Source organism: Theropithecus gelada, chromosome 8, assembly GCF_003255815.1.
Source record: "Theropithecus gelada isolate Dixy chromosome 8, Tgel_1.0, whole genome shotgun sequence".
Taxonomy (NCBI): Eukaryota; Metazoa; Chordata; class Mammalia; order Primates; family Cercopithecidae; genus Theropithecus; species Theropithecus gelada.
This window is the reverse complement of record NC_037676.1, coordinates 135,211,944-135,235,276: the sequence shown is the minus strand read 5'-3', so window position 1 is coordinate 135,235,276 and position 23,333 is coordinate 135,211,944. Positions and strand designations below refer to the sequence as shown.

The following is a 23,333-nucleotide window of genomic DNA, read 5'->3' as shown; positions in this document are numbered from 1 at the left end:
TTCTTCCATATATGATCCTAAGGAAAATGAAATCAACCTTTCCAGCTTGAAAAAAATCATAGGGTCTGGTGACTCATCATGCATCTGGGGAAATTGTGGTATCCTCAGAAAATACATTTAGTTCAAAGAGGAATCCTTGATTTGAGTTATGGTGTTTCTAAATATAGATATACATCAAGACAAATACAAGTGTGTGCATGTGTGTGTGCGTGTGTGTGTGTGTGTAACATATTTTTCTATCTAAACACTAACAGGAATCCACATCACATAATCATAGAGCATTAAATGTAGAAGGAATTTTAGGAATCAGCTCATTCTAATCTGTGTTCCTGCCCTACCACTCCAACAAAACGTTCTCATTTTAGCCACCCTGACCACTGTGAGTTAAACTCAGCATTTTTCAGGAATCACCTTATTTGAACTCTCAGCAGCACTCAAGACTGTTGACAACTTCCTCACCATGCAACCCTCTCCCACCCTAGCTTTCGCGAGGATCCACTATTCCCGTCTCCTCCTCCCTGTCTGGCTGCTCCTTCTCTCTCTCTTTGCAGATTCTCTACCAGTTATGTAGTTTGCTCATCAAGATCAGCTCCATCCCCTCTATATTTCCTCATTCTGCACCCTCCTCCTAGAAAAATGCATTCATACCCAGACCTTTGATACCGACTCGAAGCTGTAATTTACACATTTATATCTTCCATCCACACTTCCCTTCTGAGCTCTGGATCTTTGCATCTAAAAACTCAGCTGACATTTTGTGGATGTCTCAAAAGTCACTTCAAACTTAGTATACCCCACATGGACCCATGGCCTTCCTAAATCTCCCTCTTCCATCGCCAAATTGGACATCCAATCTCTTTCATTTGCCACACAACAGGTGAACAAGTTAGATACCTAAGAACAATCATTGACATCTCTTCCTCAATCCCCAAATTCAAAGTCCTATTGAATTTGCCTCCTGGGGATGCTTTGAATCTGTCTTCCATTCCCCGTCTCCACTTCAACAGCCCTAGCCCAGGATATCATACCTTCTTCCCTGGACTACTGCGGCAGTTTCTAACTCATCTCTGCATCTACTCTGACCCCCAGCCACAACCTTCTCCACACTCAAGCCATGACATGGCAAGCACTCATGTCAAAGTTCAAATCTGATCATGACACTTCCTTGCTTAAAACATTCAGTGGCTTCCAGTTGTTATTAGAATAAAAACAACTATTCATGCCACCTAAAATGTTCTCCTCACTGTGGTCTGGCCTCTCCCTCCTGCCCCCTAAGCCTCTGGCCTTGTACTCTCTGCTCCAGGGACCACGACTTCCCCTAGCCTTCTCTTCTTTATCCTGCATCCTCTTCCCACAGGGCCTTTGCATAAGCTATTCTTTCCATTTAACATCACCTTCCCTCTTATCTTTACCTCATTTAAACCTACACATGATTCAAGATTTGGGGAAGTCTTAATTTATCTCTCCGAATAGGGCAAAACACTTATTATATGTTTTCAGTGCAATATTCACTTGTCTTCAGAGTCTAGCAATTAACAATTATCCTTTTCTCCCTCTGGATCTGAGAGGAGGAGGTGGAGACGGCAGGAGTGGGAGGGGGAGTAGAGCACAAGCTTCTATGCCATAAGTCAGGAAAGCCAAGTTCCACTTTGCTGACCACTAGAATGTGGGCATCAGGCAGATCACTTCCCCACTTTGGGGTCTGCCCTATTCAGTAGCATTCCTCTGCACCTACAGTGAGCATGGCTGTCCTAAAGGCTGAGGATAAATAATTCTTTCATAGCCTGGGGAGTTTGAATCCACCAGGGAGATTGGATATGTGAACCTGGATACAAAGAGAAGGGATAAAATAGTACTCCAGGAGGAGGAAATCACAAGGAGAGCTGAAGTTGAATAGGATACCTTGGAGGAAGGGGAATCTAGTCAAGTATGTGGGGGTTGGTGGTGAGAGGCCAATTAAGAGACTGGTACAGGAGCCAAGAAAATAATAATACAGGCCTAAATGCAGACTGTGGTGACAGGGATGGAATACACCTCAGTCTCAAACATGATAATAAGAGAGCAACCGGAAATTGGAGTGACAGCTTCACAGAAGGGAAGGGGGCTGTGAGGCATTCATCATGATCCCAGGTCTGTGGCTCAGGTGTTCTTCACTGAGATCGGCTGGTTTAGGGTAAAAACTACCCATTCATTTGACTTTGAGATTCCTAATGGATGTCCAAGAGGGTATATCCGGACAGCAGATGAGTGTATGGATGTGGACCTCTGCAGAGAGGTCACACCCAGAACAAAGACCCACAGAGGTGGAGGGGGGACCTATCAAAGGTCCCAAAGGTCATCTAAGGATTCAACCCAGAAAGCTGAAAGAGAAGAGAAGGGGTAGTTTAAGGAGCAAGAGAAGGGCATCTTGGAGGTCAGGAGAGGATGGTCAGAAGTGGAGATGTCGAAAGAAGACCTCTTTCTTCCGAAAGAGGTCGAAAGAGGAAGGTCGAAAGAACTGGACAGCAGGAAATAGTGACAGCTGCCAGAGACGACAGGCCTATGGAGGAGCATAAGATGCCCCCGGTGACTGGATATCTGGTAGAAGCAGTTTGGGGGTGAGACAGGGTCTCAGCTTACAGGGTCTGGCTGTGGTAGAGAAGGAGAGCAACCGGAGAGGCACTTGAAGGAAGGTCGGAGGTCAAGAGCTTTGTGGGGCCATGCATGTTTTGGATTTCAAGAAGGGAGAGGGGCTAAGAACACTCTACCTGCCTCCTGATGGGAAGCCCTGGAAAACACTGGGTTAGTGACAGGGGGAGAGCAGGGAGGAGGGCAGGGGCATTGTACTAGGCTGTTCTTGCATTGCTATAGATAAATACCTGAGGCCGGGTAATTTATAAAGTAAAGAGATTTAATTGGCTCATGATTCTGCAGATAGTACAGAAAACATGGTGCTGGCATCTACTGCTGGTGAGGCCTCAGGAAACTTACATTCATGACAGAAGGTGAAGGGGGGGGCAGGCATGTTATAGGAGAATAGGAGTTAGAGAGAGGGGGAGGTGGCATACACTTTTAAGGATCTTGCAAGAACTCACTCACTGTCAAGAGGACAGCACCAAGCCATCCATGGGAAATCCACCCCTGTTACCTAACACTTCCCACTAGGCCTAACCTCCAACACTGGGGGTCACATTTCAACATGAGATGAGGGACAAACATCCAAATTGTATTAGGCATGGCCCTGCAAAGGTGAGACAAGGGGCTCGTGTACCCAGGAGGCAGGGTTAGTCCTTCTCAGAAGGAGATACCCTCTACCCTGAGCCTGGTGGGGATATTGTGTAGATGCTGGAGGCAGTAACAGTCCTGGAGGTGAAACCAAAAAACATCTGCCTCCTGATCAACTCCATGTCTCAGTTAATAGTCTTCAGAAAACCTGGGGTCTCTCTGTCTGTAGCTCAGCTCAGAAGGATACCCACTCTGAACCAAATCCTCCCACTCTGTCATCTAAATACTGCTCATCCCACAAAGCCTGGCCCAAGTTCCTCTTCTTCCTGGAAACCTTCCCTGACCTTCCTCTTGTTATCCCCTTCCTTCACACTTCAAGGCTTCTATTTCTCTACCTCATCAAGTATTTGCATCGCACACAGCCTAGTTCTGAAGCCTGATGCTGAGCAGTGCTCCACACATGTTTGCTGAATGCAAGCAGGGATGAATAAATGAGTAAAGGCCATTTATTCCCCTTTCACGGTATACACTGCCTCTCCCCCCAGACCCTAAGTCCTTTTTATCTGTTCCTAATGCCTAGCACATTCAATTGCACATATACGGTGATCAGTTAGAGTCTCCTGTTGACTTAAGTGAGAACCATAACAAGATACATCAGACTATTTCAATGTTTTCTAATCTTTAGAATTTTTCATAAATTTAAGGTGACTAGTCACATAGTGGCTTATGGTTTGATGCTGCTAAGAGAAACAGGATTGGTTTTCATATAAAACAGTCACAGTTTGATGCTGCTAAGGAGAAATAGGATTGGTTTTCATATAAAACAGTTAAGACCATTTTAGTCAATCAGTGGCACACCAGGAGCCAAATCTATATGCAACATTTTGCACTCATTATCTTAATAACAAGTAGTCCAATATAAAGTATTATTATCTGTATTTTATAAACAAAGGAAGTACAACTTCGTTTAAGTAACTTGTCCAAGATCACACAGCCAGAAAGTGACAGCAGTGACTAGAACCCAGGTCCATAACACCAAAGTCGCTTCTCAACCACTAAGCCACACTGCTGAGTACATGAATTTATTTCCATAAACAGAAGCGCATCTCCATTGCTGAGATACTATTGAAAATGATAGGCATATTGATCACAGGACCTGGTACACAGTGGGCACTCAATAGGTGATTGCTGAATGACTAATGGTGGGAAGTAAGAATGAGCTAACATTTTTTGACCGAATATGTCCAGTCCCAGCTTCACAAGTGACAGTAAGGTGCTGTAGAAGACACAACTTGGGTCAAACCCTGGCTCTATCACTTTTCAAGGTGTCTGACCATGAGCAAATGATTTAAATGATCTGAGCCTTAGTTTCTCAGTGTGTAAAATGGAGCTTGCCATATGTCCCTTAAAGACAGCAGAAAGGAATAAACCAGTAATACAAGGTGAAGGGGCCAGCACAGTGTATGACACGTAGAATGTGAATGTGAGTACCATGTGCGTATTGTGTACTTGACTATTGCCTTCTATTTGGGTGTAGGAACTCACACTGTACACCCCATGCAGCGCCACGTTGTGTGTCCTGGCTTCTGCATTCCTGTGTGTTCCCCATCCCTTGTTAGGTCCTGGTCCTCACCACCAACATTACCTCCTTGGACCTGTGTGAGGACGAAGCCATCGCAACACAGATCACGGTCACATGCAAGAAGACAGAAGAGGTGAGCATCGGTCAGATTGGCTCCTGAGGCTGAGAACACAATGGGGTTGTACAATCCGGAAAGCATGTTTTGGAAACCAGTGGGTTCAAAGCTTTTCTGAAGTGTTGTGGTGGATCCTTGGCCTGGGGGAAAAGCAGAACAAAATTTTAAAAGACCTCAAAACATGGCAGGGTTGGACAGAGCTTACTGATCTCATAGGACAGTTTGTTGACTTAGCTGCAACTGTGCTCGAGGTGGCGTGTGGGCCAAGATGAGTTGCTCTCTGTGCCACAAAGCTTCTGATGTGCCTGTGCATGAAGAGGGTGGGGCCAGCCAAGGCCATGGCCCCAGACCCAGGAGACTGGGACAAATGCCCATCACGTCTTCAAGGGTCCAAAGGGTATGTGTAGAAAAATGGCTATATATTTTTCTGTTTATTATTACCAGCAAATATGTATTGAGCCATAAGTATATACACCGACCTTGTGCCACATGCTCTACCTACATGGTTTCATTTGATTTTCACTGCCCTGCTATCACATGTGCTTCTGTCATACAAATTAGTTTAAACATGTGGTAGGGTAGCTTGGCCACTGTAATGCTGAAGTCACATTGCTTGCACTATCTACAGTTTTCTCAGCATCTCGTTGCCTTGTGCCATCAAACATCATCAAAGGAATGCTGTGTAAACAAATGCAGCTGAAAGCAGCAAACTGCAAGAACTCAGGACTGTACACAATACCCATGATCCCACATTCTTCCTCTTGCCTGAGACTGGCCCCATCCAGGGACTGTCTTCGAAGTTATGATTGCAGAGTTTTCCCTTCCCTTTGTGCAAGCAGCCCTTGTCTCCATAACTTAGCAGCCTCAACCCTTCCTTACACCCTCCCCCATCAAGCTACCTTGCCCTTTTACATTTTCAGAAGCATTTCTTTATTATGAATTCAACACATCTTTTTCAAAACTGTTCTAGCATTTTCAAGTAGAATTGTTAATTTTTTTTTCCATTGGTCTACCTAAAAGTGGCATGGTTTGAGTTTCCCGTCCCTAACTCTAGTTTTCAAATCAGCCCTGTTAATTTTAGAGCATCATTTTTGCAAACATGAGATTTTCCAGGGATAGATATATAGAGCACTATAGCCTAAATGTCTGCCCCATTCTTATGCCCATTTTCCATTTGGGGAAAAGTCTTGACATGCGAACTGTCTGGCTCAGGTTTACACGCCAGTGGGTGGTAGACAGGACACCAGGGCCTGTGCCCTTCACCACCCTGACCTCCTGTCAGCCTGGCAGATCACCACATGTTATCTGACTCATACACTTGGAGGTCGTAGAGAGGTTTTCAGTGTGAGACCCAAGAACGTGAGCTTCAGATCAAACAGATCTGAGGGCACCCTGCCAAGGAAGGTCCTAATTCCTTGGACCCTCAGCCTCCCAAGCCTCCCATCTGTACAATGAGGATGATAATAAGTAATCCTCACGAACATTGAGCAGATGAAGAAACATAGACTGGGGCTGGGCACAGTGACTCATGCCTGTAATCCCACCACTTTGGGAGGCCGAGGCGGGCAGATCACTTGAGGTCAGGAGTTCAAGACTAGCTGGGCCAAATGGTGAAATCCCGTCTCTACTAACAATACAAATATTAGCCAGGTGTGATGATGCATGCCTGTAGTCCCAGCTACTCGAGAGGCTGAGGCAGGAGAATCCCTTGAACCTGGGAGGCAGAGGTTGCAGTGAGCCAAGATTGCACCACTGCACTCCAGCCTGGGCAACAGAGCGAGACTCTGTCTCAAAAAAAAAAAAAAAAAAGAAAAAGAAAAGAAAAGAAAAGCAGCCCACCATGCAAAGGTCTCAGGGTAGGTGGTCCTCTCTGTCACCTGCCCTATGTGGCAGGTGGGAACTGAGATGTGGCCCTGGACTCCACAGCAGCACCATCCAATGGAACCTGTGGCAGTAATGGAAATGGTCTACAGATCTGTGCTGTCCATTAGTTACTCATGACTATTGAGCATTTGGAAGGTGGCTATTGCAATATTAACTTTGCTTAACTGACATTGATATTTAAATAGTCTCATAAGGCTATGATTATGGCATCAAACATTGGAGAATCACATGCTGTAGGGGAGGCCGACTCTCTCAAGTAGCTTAAATACAGGGAGAGAGACAGTAGAGGCTTTAGTACAGTCACAAATGGAATGTATGAGAGATCAAGGGAGAGAGAGATGAATTCTAACTGTACAAATGCAGAGATGGACCCTTCAAATAAAGCTGGGTTTTGGTGAAGAGTGGATTTGCGTTCGAGGCAGAAGGGACTGAGTGAGCCAATGCTTGGAGGGAGAACATGCTGACGTTTTGGAGATATGTAAAACACCTGCTGAGCATAAGTTAAGTGGCAGGCTCGTTGTTGTTCAGCCCTTTTATATACAGTCTACTTTTTTTTTTTTTTTTTCCGAGACGGAGTTTCACTCTGTTGCCCACACTGGAGTGCAGTGGTGGGATCTCGGCTCACTGCAACCTCTGCCTCCCAGGTTCAAGGGATTCTCCTGCCTCAGCCTCTCGAGTAGCTGGGACTACAGGCATGCATCATCACACCTGGCTAATATTTGTATTGTTAGTAGAGACGGGATTTCACCATTTGGCCCAGCTAGTCTTGAACTCCTGACCTCAAGTGATCTGCCCGCCTCGGCCTCCCAAAGTGGTGGGATTACAGGCATGAGTCACTGTGCCCGGCCCCAGTCTATGTTTTTTCATCTGCTCAATGTTCGTGAGGATTACTTATTATCATCCTCATTGTACAGATGGGAGGCTTGGGAGGCTGAGGATCTAAGGAATTAGGACCTTCCTTGGCAGGGTGCCCTCAGATCTGTTTGATCTGAAGCTCGCGCTCTTGGGTCTCACACTGAAAACCTCTCTACGACCTTCAGGTGTATGAGTCAGATAAGGTGTGGTGATCTGCCAGGCTGACAGGAGGTCAGGGTGGTGAAGGGCACAGGCCCTGGTGCCCTGTCCACCACCCACCGGCTGTGTAAACCTGAGTTCACTTCCCTGGTTCATGCCATTCTCCTGCCTCAGCCTCCCCAGTAGCTAGGACTACAGGTGCCCACCACCATGCCCGGCTAATTTTTTGTGTGTGTCGTAGAGACGGGGTTTCACCGTGTTAGCCAGGATGGTCTCGATCTCCTGACCTTATGATCTGCCTGCCTTGGCCTCCCGAAGTGCTGGGATTACAGTTGTGAGCCACCGTGCCCGGCCGGTGGGCTGCTTTCCATCCTTCAGATCTCAGTTCCATTGTCCCCTCCTCTGTGATTCCTTCCCTGACCACCCTGAAGCAGCTCATACCCATCTTTACCTCCTCGTCCTGTTTCATTTTCATCCAAGCACTTACTGCCCTCTGAGATGATCTTATTGCTGGATCAATTCCTCTGTCAATCAGTGATTCTGTTTTGCTCACAGATGCATCCACAGTGCCTACAAAAGTGCTTATTGCACCGCTGTGGTAGGGGCCTGGACAATGAAGCAGGCCAGGAAGGCCTTTCAGACTCAGTGGAGGTTCCACTTTGATGTCACATGTAGTAAGATGGTTCCTTTTCCTAGACCTCATCTGTGAGATGAGGGGTTGGACTAGACAACCTCTAAAGAACCTTTGGGCACTGACATCCTTTGATTCTGAAAGACCCACGGCTCATCCCTCAAGTTGAAAGCCACAGTCATTAAGTGGGAGTAGGCAGCAGAGGGTATTGGGTGACAGATCAAGCTCTGCGACTCAGGCCCTTTCTTTAGTCCCACCTTCCGGGTTACTGAAGGTCAGGGATGGGAATGGACATGACTAACTACCTGCTGGGAGCTGACGACGTGTGTGGGCGACTTTCAGAAACTGTGGCCTGTCCTCCTGGGTTGTGACATAGTCCCATTTTACAGAGGAGAAACTGAGTTTCGAGTGAAGTAAAGAAGTTGTTCCTGATCAGAGACAGAGACAGGAAGAGGAAGGCAGGAGTTGGAAACCAGACCTAACTTACTCCTCCTCCCCCTCCTCCTCCATTCCACCGGAGCTAGAACGGCTGCCTGGTGCATCTTCTGCTTTAAATCAAAAAGCAACACAAACCAAAAAAAGCAAAACACAGTTCTGCCCTTGATTTAGTTTGGCAACAAGGAATTTTCCCAATTTCCTTTGTAGTTTTCCCCCAAAGTATAAACTTTCAGGAGACAAAAAGGAAAAATAAAAATAACAAACACCAGGACTTTCTGTGTGATATTAAAAAACAAAAAACAAAACAAAACAAAAACAAAAAAAAACCAAACACTTAAACAGAAATACAATACAATTGTATTTTTTCAGATGTCATAAAAGGGCAAGCTATTACTTTAAAGGACATTTTGGGTAGGGGTTACTATTCTACTTTGATTTTGATTTTTAGAAAATAATCCTTATGTTTTGTTATTTAAAAAGAAAAACAGGATATTAAAAATAATTGGAACGAAGACTGTGGCAGAAATCCGAGTGACCCTGGTCACTACATTAGAGAAATCCTAGTGACCCTGGTCATAGATTAGAGAGAGCCGAGCTCTGCCAGACTCCAATCTCCCAGGCAAACTCTTTGTGAAGTGGGGACGAAGGCATTAGGTGAAGGAAGGACCAGAGGGAAAAATACACAAACACTTGTCCCTGCTGTGGGCTTGCAATTGCTACCGAGGTCAGAGCAGCTTTGGGCCTGAGCTGTGGCATTGTCTCCACTTGCTGCTTTTTCTGGCACAAGTCTGAAGCTGCTGGAATCCCCAAGCCACTTGCCCCGAGTTACGAACCTCAGAGAGTGACGCCTGTACTCCCCTTCACCTAACCCCCAAGTCCCAGGTCCAGCCCCGTTTGGCTGTCATCTGGTGCACAGCCACGGCCTCGGGCCCTCAGGAAACTTTTAGCAGGAACAAAGATGATTACAGAAATGTTCTACACTCGCTGAGCTTTCCTCATGAGCCCGGCCCTGTCCTAACAGCTTCACACTTGCCACCTCATTCCAATCCGCCGCTGACCTTGGTCCACCATGACTCCTGTTTTACTAAGGAGGAAACCGAAGCCGAGAATGTCAAGGAACAGGCCCAAGACCATGCAGCTCATAGGCGTCAGACCAGGGGCTCCACACAGGCAGGAGGGCCCCACCGTCCTCCCTCGCTCTGCAGCCCTTAACAGCTATGACGGAGCCACAGGGCACAGGGCAGAGCCTGGTTGTGGCCCAGAGGACAAGGCCCAGAGCATGCCTTGCTGGCATGTTTCCTCTCCACTCACTGGAGAGGAGGCAGGAGGTGGGCAGGGTGGGGCAGAACAGCGAGCGCAGACCCCGGGATTCCAGGGAAAGAGCTCCTGCCTCTCCCATGTGCTAGCAGCGGCCTAGAGCACTTCCTCGTGTGTACATGGGGAATGGGATCCCCTTTGTGCCTTTCTCCAAGAGTTTCCATGAGTGTGAAATGAAAAGATGAATGAGAAAGGAAGCTGTAAACTATACGGTACTACACAGCTTGCTACTCAAAGCATGGTCCACGGACCAGCAGCACTGGCACTCTCTAACAGGTGATTAGCAAAGCTAGATTTCGGCCTGATGCCAATGATTTACTGACTCAGGGTCTGCACCTGACAGAGCCTGGGTTCGCTGGGAGGAAAACATCCTGGGAGGGTAGAGATTAAAGTGAGGAGAAGGAGAAGCTCTATGAATCAGGAAGCCTGGGAGGAGTGGCTGCTGGGAGCCCAGCACCCAGGCCCCGGTGAGCGGCTTACCCAGTCTCATGGGTCACGTGGGCCTTCCGGATGGCACAGGCTGAACTCAGCGGGTTCTGCCATGATCCTTCACTTCATAGCTATGTGTCCACTCTGCAACTTAGCTCTGCCTGCAGAATGAGGCTCTCAATCCCTGCTAGATTGCAATGGGATCAAATCTGATGACACAAAGGAGAATAATGTGGAAATCCCTTTGCAGTCACAGGGGAGATCAGTGCCTGCATGAGGAGCGTGCTGTGCTGAATCTGCCAAAGAACGGAGCTCAGAGAAGCCAGGCTCCAGGTGTGGAGTGGGGAGGGGGACAGTCTGGCTCTTCCCAACATGCACCTGCTGGAAACCAGCTCCAAACATGATCGTGTGAAGCTACTGTGGCCCTGAGCCAACGAGCCCAACCAACCTACCCTTTTTCAAATACACAGCTGGAGGATCTTGACCACGGCTCCTCACTTTGACCTGGCAGCGAAGACTTCCAAAGCTGGTGGCCTTTGAGTTCCCCAGTGCATCTTGTTTCTGGAGATGGAAAGATGCTGCATTATTATCCTGAGATGTTTAATAATTCAATCCAACAAACATTCATCCAACCCTAACCATAGCTCGGCACCGGGGCTACTAAGGTAAGTTAGTTTCTCCTGGTCTATTGGAGGAGACAGACATATAAGCAGTAACTTGCAGCCCAGAGTGTTAGCTGCAAAGATACACATAATTAGAGAAGAGGTAATTAGAGAGGAAGGAGCAATTGATTCTATGGAGAAAGAGAAGCTAGAAAAGTTTCCCATAAAAAGTAAATCTGACTAAGGTTCTGAGATATGAATAAGAGTTTGCCAGGCCAGGCATGCTGGCTCACACCTGTAATACCAACACTTTGGGAGGCCAAGGTGGGTGGATCATTTGAGGTCAGGAGTTCGAGACCAGCCTGACCAACATGTTGAAACCCCATCTCTACTAAACTAAAAAAAAAAATTACCCAGGAGTGGTGGCATCTGCCTGTAATCCTAGCTACTCAGGAGGCTGAGGCGGGAGAATTGCCTGAACCCAGGAGGCAGAGGTTGCAGTGAGCCGAGATTGCACCATTGCATTCTAGTCTGGGCAACAGAGTGAAACTCTGTCTCAAAAAAAAAAAAAAAAAAAAAAAGTTTGCCAAATGGAAACAAGACAGGGTTGATTTTAAGCAGAGGAAACAGCAGACACAGAGACCCAGAATTTCATGAGTGTTTTCAGAACTAGGTTCAATAATTCAGTAATTTTTGGACTGTCAGTTACGAGGGGGGAGTGATGGCAGAGGAGAGAGAGGCAGGAGCTGGCTATGAAAGACCTTATAGACACTTAGTTTCTATCCAGGGAGTATGTAGAGGAAGGTTCTTAAGCTTGGAGATGCTGAAGTCAGACTTTCAGAGATCTTGTCATTCTCAGCCCTCTCTGATCTCTCTTTCTGACTTATTTCCAGCAGTCTTGCTATGTGGATGAGGTAGGATAAATTGGTGTGTTTTGTTCCCAGTATTTTGCCTTCCCCCTCAAGGTTGCCAAATTTTGAGTTTTCTGTGGGAATTTTTGGAGGACAGGGGCTATAGCAAGGCTATTTGAAGGCAACAACTCTTCTTGCTTTGCAGAAAGCCTGAACTCACTGAAGAGGCAATGGCCTGGGGAGAGAAGGAAGAGCCTTGGAGAGCAAAAAGAAAGAAGAGATTCCCGCAGACCTGCAAAGAGCTCGAGACAAGGTCCTGTGTAGCAAGAGACCTTGCCCTTCTGTGGCCATGCCAGGTGGGTCAGGGGACGAAAAGATGCCAGATGGACCTGAGGGGGCTAAACCCAACGTGCTGTGGCTCCAGCACTGGTAGAGCCCTCTCCACACCCCAAGCCTGGCCCAGAAGCAGAGGAGCTGGGAGGACTTTGGGCCCTGGCATTGGGAAGTGTGGCCAATCACTGAGGACAAAGCACCAAGGCCCTCCCATTGCCACCCCACCACAACACCTTAGGACCAAGAGCCCACAGCCCTGGAGAGAAGCCTTAATAATGCTTGAGATGGAATTTTCTGCAGACTTGATGGGGGATGATAATATTAACAGCAACAATGATCATACAATAATGGTCAATGAGCCTTCACTTTGTGACCAAACTCTTCTGTGAGCCTTTTCCTGTAGGACCTTATTCAATCCTCAAAACAATCCAGTGATGTGGGTGCCATTATTATCCCTATAACATATGGGGAATCTGAGGCTCCAAAGCACTAAATAGCAACAAGCAAGTAGCAGGACTGGAGGATTTGAACCCAAGACCTTTCCCTTCCTCTTCCCTGTATCTTGTAGCTACGGAACCTAGCTCAGGAGCCCTAAAATTCAGGGGTCCACCCTCTATACCCTTCTGCAATGTCACTTATGAAGACACTCTCACATGTAAGCACATGGATACAGGGACATGAAATGCACCAGCACTGGTGATGTTGCAAAACTGCTATACATCTTCACGTCCTCCACTGAAGGAATGCGAAGTAAATTATATACATCCATGAAATGGATTCATATACTCCAATGAGAAGGATAAGGTTAATTTTCAAGATTCTATATAAAGACGAATATCATGAGAAAATCAAGGTAGAAAAGAATATATATTATAAAATAATAGCATGCAAACAAATAAAAATACCATTATAAATACATAGAAATTTTCTGGAAGAATTCATGAGAAACCAGAGAGTTAAAAGGAGATCTGCACATGTTTATGAATTAGGAAATTAGGAGACAGGAGATTCCTGCTTTTCACTGGAGGAGGACAGGGGCTAATTATCCTAATTTGATGGTACCACATGAAACTGACAGTACTCTACAAGCTTTGACTCACAGAATAGCGATGTTATGTGGTTCTAATATTTATTCTTTTTCCTTTTTAAACCATAATTATGGGTTTCTTTGTTTGTTTTGTGATGGAGTCTTTGCTCTGCAGCCCAAGCTGGAGTGCAGTGGCGTGATCTCAGCTCGCTGTAACCTCCACCTCCTGGATTCAAGCAATTTTCCTGCCTCAGCCTCCCCAGTAGCTGGGATTACAGGTGTCCACCACCACACACAGCTAACTATTTTCTGTTTTTAGTAGAGACAGGGTTTCTCCATGTTGGCCAGGCTGGTCTCAAACTCCTGACCTTAAGTGATCCACCCACCTCGGCCTCCCAAAGTGCTGGGATTACAGACGTGAGCCACCGTGCCCGGGCAACCACAATTATGTTTTATTTCTACAATGGGAAGGCATGCTGGGGTCTGGACCTCAAGGGGCAGTGGTGTTTAGGGCCCCCTCACATCTGGGCCACACTGCCTGATGGGGCAGGCGGTTCTCTCCTGACTGACTTGTCAGGAATCCACATGACTCAGGCAGACACCTCTTATTCCACCTTCATCTTGGTTCTGTCCTGGCCTATCGCAGCTTCAACTTGCCAAAGTCCCACTGCTTTGAAGAAATGGAGGTAACAGAGGATCAGCTCTCGACAACCTCATTCCATCACCTGACCTGCCTGCTACCCATTCCTCAGAGCACGTCTGACCTAGAGTGAAGGAAGAGCAGAACCACCTCACCTGGTCAGAAGTCATGCAGGCAACATTGTCACTTGTCCAAGCATAAAAATCACAGGAAATCTCTGGCTCTGTCATGGAAACAGTGAGGAAGCTGCAGGCCTCGTCCTCTGCGCAATCTGAAAGCACCATGGGACAGTCACTCACCTGGCTCTCCTGGGGGATGCTGAGGACAGACCAGACACATCCCCCTGCCCCTGCCCCACATGTCCAAACACATACACACACACACACACACACACACACGGATACACAAATACACACACTCCCTCCAAATATACACAAATATACACACACATGCACACACACCTCCCAACACACAAACACACACAAATATACACCCAAATATACACACAAAAGCCCCCCCACACAAGCACACACAAAAATACATAAATACACATTCAAATACACACAAGCACACACACACCCACACAGCTCCAAACACACATACAAATATACACCCAAATAAACACATACTTCCAAATAAACACCCAAATACACACAAATACACACACAAGCATATACACACACAAATACACTCAAACACATGCACGCAAATACATACAAATGTGCATTCGAATGCACACACCTCCAAATACACACACACAGACAGAAATATACACCCAAATACACCTCCCAAATATACCCCCACAAGCACACATATAAACACACATTTATCAAGTACATACCATGAACCTCATGCAGTGTTAAGTGTTTTCAGTGTATTGAATCATCGATCCCCCATCTTACCATTAAGGAACTGAAGCACAGCTCCATTCAGGTACTTACTCACCAAGGTCACAAAACTACCAAGTGGCAGAGCTAGGATTTCAATCTAAGTAGCCAGACTTCAGAGCTTGTACAGTTACTAAGCTGTATCTGCCGAAATTAAACCTTTTTTACATTTTAATTGCTTCTACTCTATGAGGAGCCAAGCCTAGGTATCCATTGAGATCACAACTTTGTTCAAGGCTATGTCCCATTTCCATGAGGAGCAGACAGCAGCCCTGCAGGGGACTGAATGCCAGAATAGAATCCCCACTTCCTACAGTGAGTGCCCTCTCAGGATGACAGGAGGCCACGCGCTTAATGAGGGCAGGGACCACGGCTGCTTCTTGTGTACACTGTACGATAGGCATGAAGCATTCAACTGTGTAATATTCATGAATAATGATGGCAATTAATGATTTATCAGGGATAGGAGGGTTTGGTAGAAAATGTAAATCAAGGAGAAAAAGTGTATGCTTACATATTTATCATTACAAATCACTTTCACATATATTATTAATACTGATTTTTGCATTCGGTAAGAGGTAAATTTAGGGATGGGAACACCAAGACTAAGAATCAGCACAGTCTGTGGCTGATGGGGGTAACGCAGTAACTTGAATACCTTTGCAATCCAATTCCTGAGCTCTCCCCAGTGTGTCTGCCCAGCTGAAGGGCAAGGGAAAACCACTGGTATCTGGGATGGAGACGTCTTCCCTTTCTCTAACAGGACATTTCACAAACTGCAGCTCTATTGAGCTGACATTTTGGGTGCAAAGGTGGTCTTCTGGGGGTTTCCATCATCTCTTGATTTTCATCTCGCATTGTATGGCTGTAATGTCTTCATGAACTAGGCACTGAGAGGTGGATGATGTCATTTTACCCACAAACTACCTGGCTTATTCAGAAATCCCCCCAAAATAATTCTTTTTTAAACTTTTTTTGAGACAGGGTCTGGCTCTGTTGCCCAGGCTGGAGTGCATTAACGCGATCTTGGCTCACCGCAACCTCTGCCTCCTGGACTCAAGCCATCTTCCCACCTCAGCCTCTTAAGTAGCTGGGATTACAGGCATGTACCACCACGCCTGGCTAATTTTTGTATTATTAGTACTATTATTATTATTATTATTATTATTATTATTATTTTGTAGAGACGCAGTTTCACCATGTTGCCCAGGATGGTCTCCATCCACCTGCCTTGGCTTCCCAAAGTGCTGGCATTACAAGCATGAGCTACTGTGCCCAGCTCCAAAGAAAATAATTCTTACTGGTCCACTGGCTCATAGCTCTAAAGTTCTCCTGTCCCCTTAACCAAACTAACCTAATCTTCACGGCAAGCAGATCCCTACTTCGGGCTCAGGGACAAATTCATTCAAGAAAACAATTAAAGTTCTGGGTCAGTGTTAGAAGGATGAGCACCCTAGAGTCTGTCTGGTTGGTTAAGTGCTGAACTAGAACCAGGGTTCCTACCATGGCCCCAATCATAGCTTCCCCTCACGTCCCCAAAAATCCACATTTCCGCCCTATTCCCCATCATGCTGTTTAGTTCTCTAGATGACTTAGTTTTCTTACCAGTTTTCTTACCTTTCCCCACCAAAAATGATATCCACCCCTTCACTGACTCAGTGGCTTTATTTTCCTACCCTTTAAATGGCCCTTTGACCTACCGTAAAACCACCTTGATTTTTCGTTACAGGCTGAATTATGTTTCACACTCAAAATTTGTATCATGTAGTCCTACCCCCAGCACCACAGAATGTGACTGCATTTGGAGTTAGGGTCTTGCAAGAGGTAATTAAGTGCATAATGAGAACATTAGGGTGGGCCCTAAGCCAATAAGACTGGTGTCCTTATCAGAAATAAAGATTAGGATACAGACACATACATAGGGAAGACCAAGCGAAGTCACAGGGAGAAGTGAGTCACCTATAAGCCCAGGAGAGGGGCCTCAGAAGAAACCAACTCTGCCAACACCTTGATCCTGGACTTCCAGCCTCCAGAATTATGAGAAAATTCATTATGTTGTTTAAGTCCCCCAGTCTAGGGTATTTTGTCCCAGTAGCCCGAGAAAACTAACACAGTGCTGGATGCCTGGACCTCTACTCAACCTGCAAATACTGCTTGTCTCGGATTGCTCTGCTCTCGTTTGTCTGACAGGATGGCATCTTGCTGGACTTCCTTGATGCGGCTCTCTTTTTCAAACTGTTGTCTGTTTCCTCTCAGCATATTTTAGACACTGAACTCAGTGGCCCAGTTGGCTAAACCATCTCTGGATATGAACAGATGGATGTGTTTTCCCTGCTTGCCTCACTCCCTAAGATTCTGCATCCTCTTTTGCTTCCCATTCCTATCCCACCAGTTTGCCCTTTTTTTTTTTTTTTTTTTTTTTTTGTCTTTTTAGGGAGTTTCACTCTTGTTGCCCAGGCTGGAGGGCAGTGGCGCGATCTCAGCTCACTGCAACCTCTGCCTCCCAGGTTCAAGCAATTCTCCTGCCTTAGCCTCCCGAGTGGCTGGGATTACAGGCACCCACCACCACACCTGGCTAATTTTTTGTATTTTTAGTAGAGACAGGGTTTCACCATGTTGGCCAGGCTGGTCACAAACTCCTGACCTCAGCTGATCCACCCGCCTCAGCCTCCAAAGTGCTGGGATTACAGGTGTGAGCTGCCACACCCTGTCTGCCCTTCTAACTTAAGCTGTGTCACAGTCTGTGCACAGATGAGCAGGTATATGACAGTCCTTGTTGAGACAAATAACTGCCAAAGCTGTCCCTCAAGTCTACTGTCCTCGTGCTGGTTCCTCACATCTATTCATTTGACCACTTGGTTCTGTCCCTCCATTCCTGTCAATATCTCTCATTCTACAAACATTTTCTTCAGCTTCTACTTCATGCCTTGCACTGTGTTTGTGAAACAAACTATAGTGTGCTCACCATAACCAAAGCTGATATCCAAAACAGATTCACACTCAGAGTATTAATTACTTAATAACTACATCACATGGGGGTACTGAGGGAGGCATAATGCAGTGGTTAAAAGGGCCACAATAGACACTGGGGACTACTGGGGGGAATACAGGGAGGAGGACAGGGTTGTAAAACTAACCACTGCGACTATGCTCACTACGGGTGATGGACTCAATCGTACCCCAAGCCTCAGCAGCATACCACATACCCATATAACAAATCTGCACGTGTACCCCCTAAATCTAAAATCAAAGATGAGATTATTTTTTAATATTTTTTATTTCAATAGCTTTTAGGATACAAGTAGCTTTGAGTTACATGGATGAACTGTATAGTGGAGAAGTCTGAGATTTTAGTGCACCCCAAAGATAAAATCATTTAAAACAGAAAAGACTGTAGGCTTTGACGTTGTTACTTTGGGTTTGAATTTAAGCCCTGACCCTTGCTGGCTTTGTGTCATTGAGCAAGTCACTTACACTCTCAAAGCTTTATTTTTCTCTTCTGTAACTCAGGATAGCAATGGCTACTTTATGGGTGGCTTTGGGACTGTGAGCTAATCCTCGTAAACACACATGCTCAATAAATGGCAGCCTTTATTGCCACCTCTCTGGCCCCACTGTTAAAATAGGGAGATATATATCCTGACCTGGACGTGTAGATCCATGCCAAACTAATTTTGTTCATTTCCACCCTTAACACATGCCATGTGGACAGCATACAGTAGGTACACTGTCAACTCTGCAATTAAGTTATGCATTGAATATACATTCTGGAAATCAATGCATTTATAGTGTTTTTGATAAAGTATGTTTTTAAATTATCATTTTAATAGTTTGATCTGGTTTGTCTTGACAACTCTCAACAGAGCTTATTTCCACACCTTCTTCTGAGTGCACATCTCCCCACCACTCCTCACCTGTCAAGCACTGCATCACAGGGAACTCAGAATCAGGAACTTTGGATCTGACAGCCACAGGAGCACTGGCATCGAAGATCACCTTTGATTCTGGAGCCTTCTCAAACTTCTGCAGCACTGAAAATAAAGCAGATTTAGTAAATCTGACTCGGAAAGGTGTAGGGCATCTGCAGAGAAGCCATAAAGACTATTAGGTCAGGAAGTCACTACCCATTCGTGGCTTTTGGTAACACAAATGTGCCAGGAAAAGCAATTCCTTTGTAAGGTAGCTCCAACATACTGCCGCATAGCTAATACTTAGAGCTACAACTTACCAGCTCTCCCTGCTTCTACTTCATTGTCATGAAGTGAGGTGGAAACTTAATGTTAGTATTTACAACTCTTTTCTTCTCATTAACATTGATAATATAAACTTACATTTCTCTGTCCCTATCCTTCAGTGCTAATTACATCATATAATTATTTTACTGGCACTTTCTTTCTGTAAAACAACTTGAATTCTTTCTGAAATGAGGTAAGTTATTTTTTAAAAGACATGTGCATATGTATTTAGGTAAATCTGAAGACATGTTATGTGGCTCAGGCATTTTTAAGATTGTTTAAGTGATTTATTAGCATCTGTTTTCCTAGCTACCATCAATACACTTGAGTTCCATTTGATAGGAATAACATAGTCACAGCTCATAAAACTAGACAAGTGAGCAGGAAGAAATACAATTTCTCGGGGTGATGAGACTTGGAACTCATTCTTCACCAAGCAAAAAAGAAAGCAAAAAAGAAAGGTAACTCTCAAGGAATGAGATTCATCTTCCAAGCCACAAATTTCCAAGAGCGTCAATATCTTGTAGTCTTACAGGTAACTGTCAAAAAGGAAGACTTACGTACAACTCAAAGGCACATGAGTATCAGGTTTTTTGCAAACATAATTATCAACTTATATACAAACACTAATTAGGTACATCCATTGCTTTATTTAAAAAGACTCATATCTATATAGTCATCAAGAAGACTTATATCTAGATTAGTTTTCATCAAGTCAATAAATTCAAAGCCATCCAAAGTGTTCTTTTCTCAGCTTTCATAATAAGTGCAGAAAAAAATGTTTTTTCCTTTTGGGATTGGGTTGAGAGAAGTGAGCATTAATATAAAAGAAATGACATGCTCGGCCAGGCACAGTGGCTCAGGCCTGTGATCCCAGCCTGCTCTTAAGTCTTCAAAAGTGTTGATAAAGAAAAGAATTCTGATTTTACAAACTGGCCCATATATGTCAACTGCTGAAGTTGCCAATTTCATGTGCTCTACCCACACTCAGTCCTTCCTCTCTCATCTCTTTTTTTATTTTTATACTCCTTAGTAGCTCATTTGTAGAGACAGCAAGCTCCAGTCCAGCAAATGCCATGTTATATTCATCACAGTGTCCCTAAGTCTTGATTGGTACAGACCAGATGCTCAAAATATTCTAGGAGACTAAATAAAATTTGAAAGGTCTTTCAGTTTCTAATTAAATTCTGCCAAAAATACAGTACATTTAGCACTTCAGTCAGAGAATCTGCTGGTTTTCAGAAAAGGGACACCTTGGTGATAGAGATCTTCACATTTCAGCATTCTGTGAAGAAGCTCATGGCCGAGCAGAACAGAAACAATCCATGAACCAATTTGCCAATGAATTATGCCAATGGAGTCAGTTTGCAGATTTACACATTCTGTTAGTATAATTTCCCATTTATCCAATTTATACTTAAAGGCTACTTACAAATGTCTTAAGGAAAGCATAAAAGGTTAACATTAAAGCAGAATATATATTAATATTTCTTCATATTTTTTGCATAGTTTATTGTGGCTACTTAGGTTCCCGTCTCCCTCCAGGGCAAAGACAATATTCTGATAATATTTGAACCCTCACTAGCCAGGATAGTAACAGAGACACTACTTTCCTGTATATTGAATGGATAGAGGGAGGCAGGGATGGAGAATACGAGGGAAGGAGGGAGAGGCAAACGAATGACTAACAACATCATCACAACACCAGGAAACCAGGAGATAACACTATGATGGCACAGTTCCAACGTCATGTATATACCTGGGTTCAGGCACTTGACGTGGTATATGAAATCTTCAGCATAGGTCGACAAAGATCAGAATTAGGAAAATGAACCTAAAGTTAAAGGCAAGATGAACTGGAAATATTTCCAGTGAGCAAGGTGGAAATATTTCTACTAACTCTGCAAGTAAACAAAGGAAACAGAAGATCAAAGGGAGTGCCAGGAAGCTGCAGCAGGAGAGATTTCAGAGAGAGAGGCAGCAGGCAGTCAGGGAGAGGCACCAACTTGGGAGTGAGCCCTCAGCTCAAGTTCTGATGCCACCACCAACTCTGTGTCCTTGGACACCTTGCAACCTCTGACAGTTTCAGTTTCTGGCTGTGAGGACTAAATAACATAGCATGGAATGGTATATGGTATATGGTATATAGCAATCACTTAGTCAGTACTAAGCCCCTCTGCCCCCTGCAGAACACCTTGCCTAAGTCTCAGAGCTTGTAAAACTGACCACAGGAATTGAGGTGGTAGAAGAATCTCCTTCCCTGAAGACCTTAGGAAATCGTTTCAAAGAATCCCAGACAACTAGAGCAACTTGTTCATTCTGTCAAAGAGTACCTATGGCCCTGGAATAGAACAAGAAATAAGACACAATTCTAGCACCAAAGGAAAATACCATCTAATGAGGTTAGAGCCCAGACGGGAGGCTGGGATACTGCAAATGGTGCTTTATCCCAAGAGGAATGAAGAACTACTGAAGAGTTTTAAGGGGCATTGCATAAGCAGAATCTCCTTTTAAATAACAGCACTAGAAGCGTCATAGAATAACTGTTGGACTGAAGCAAGAAGATGAGTTAGGCGGGTATGGCAGTAGTATGCAGGTAACAGCAGAGGCCTGAACAAAGGAAGTGGCAAGAGGACTGAGGGAGGAGCAAATTCCTCTCAGGTAGGTACCTGCTTGGGGAGGTATAAGTCCCTTGCTTAAGACCTAGCCTCAAGGACAAAAGCCTTAAAAATTTTACTCCCAAAGAGAAAGTTCTTCTCAAAGGCAATTCTGAGAAGAGATGTGTTGACATCCCAGTGAGAGCCCAGCTTATTAACATAGAAATCCCCTGGCATATCCAGAAAGGGAAACTTAAGCTCAGAGCTTTGCATAAGAAGCCAAAGATGCTGAAGTTCTATTTGGAGGCTATTCAGAAGCCAGTGCCTCAGGGAAGCATCATCAAAGTTGTCAAAGCTGAGCTGTGACTCCTGAGCAGTTCTGGTACCACTGATTAAACCATCCTTTCTGCCCTGAACAATGGGCAGAATACACCATGAAATGCCCTACAAACTGCATAAGACGATCCTCAAGGCCAAGCCATTGACAGAGATGCAAAGAGAGCTCAGAGCACTTAAGACAATAATCCCAGGACTGACGGTGATCACCAGGGCTGCAGGGCAAGTTGTTTCCTCTAAGGACACAGTCTCCTTCATTTGTGAAGCATCTGGCTAACTGATCTCTCCAAGTACTTTCCTGTAGTACTTCCCCTGTTTTTTCTGCCCAAGAAGAGGGATGTTGGGAAAAAAATAAGACTTTCATTGGATTTGCAATTTATTCAAGAATACACACACACACACACACACACACACACACCCTTCTTAGGACTTGCTAGCTCTTCACTAGAGAAGGGAAATTATTGCTCTGAGAATTAGAAAATGAAAATTTCTCACTTGGATTTTCACTAATATTTTATCCTATGAGCTGTACCAGCTTCCCTGAAGGACAGACTATGCATGCATATGTGTGTGCATGTGAGGATATGTTTATTGAGGAAGCAGGTAAATCTAGGTGGAAACAGATTGGTGGAATGAAGAATACAAAGGTTTGGTAGTTTGACATACACTGATTCAAATTATAGGTATATTCTATCCTAAGTATGGAACCAAGAGAAGTGCTTAGACATTTTTGTCTCAGTTTCCTCAGCTAAAATATTGGCAATAATATCTACCTTTTAGGACTACCATGGATTCAAATTTGATAAACCCATAAAATGCCTGGCACACAGTAAACCCATGTATGTTAGGCCCTCGCCTTACACAGAAATACTAAGAGACTGGCTTGCTCGGGCTTGTCAAGTGTGCAAAGGTCAGCCACAAGACCTCAAGCAGAGGCAGGTGGCTCCAGGGAAAGGTGGAACAGGATCATAAAGATTGAGAAGATGCCAGGAATAAGGGACCTTGCAGACTGTTTCAGCCTCCCTCCAAGTTTAATAGACAGGGAAACAGGGCAAATACTGTTTCTGAGCCTTACTCGGAGACATTTATTACCACTGGTAGGTATCCCATTCCTAAAGCACTCAACACCCTTACAAGGGTGGAAACTGATGTCTCCATTTTATGGATGAAGAAACTGCTGAGGGTGAGTGACTTGCCTAAGACAGCCAGTA

At 45.0% G+C, this 23,333-nt stretch overlaps 1 protein-coding gene across 1 annotated transcript in view; it reads right to left on the bottom strand.

The window, feature by feature from the left end:
• The window catches only part of TG (thyroglobulin), a 275,204-nt gene that overhangs the window by 193,039 nt on the left and 58,832 nt on the right, over window positions 1-23,333 (bottom strand). Inside the window, exons 23-26 of the mRNA XM_025393976.1 lie at window positions 18,869-18,985; window positions 14,223-14,338; window positions 11,067-11,175; window positions 4,850-5,041 (exon numbers count right to left, since the gene is read on the bottom strand). Of these exons, the coding sequence (XP_025249761.1) occupies window positions 4,850-5,041; window positions 11,067-11,175; window positions 14,223-14,338; window positions 18,869-18,985 (534 nt within the window). The remainder of the gene's footprint in view (window positions 1-4,849; window positions 5,042-11,066; window positions 11,176-14,222; window positions 14,339-18,868; window positions 18,986-23,333) is intronic.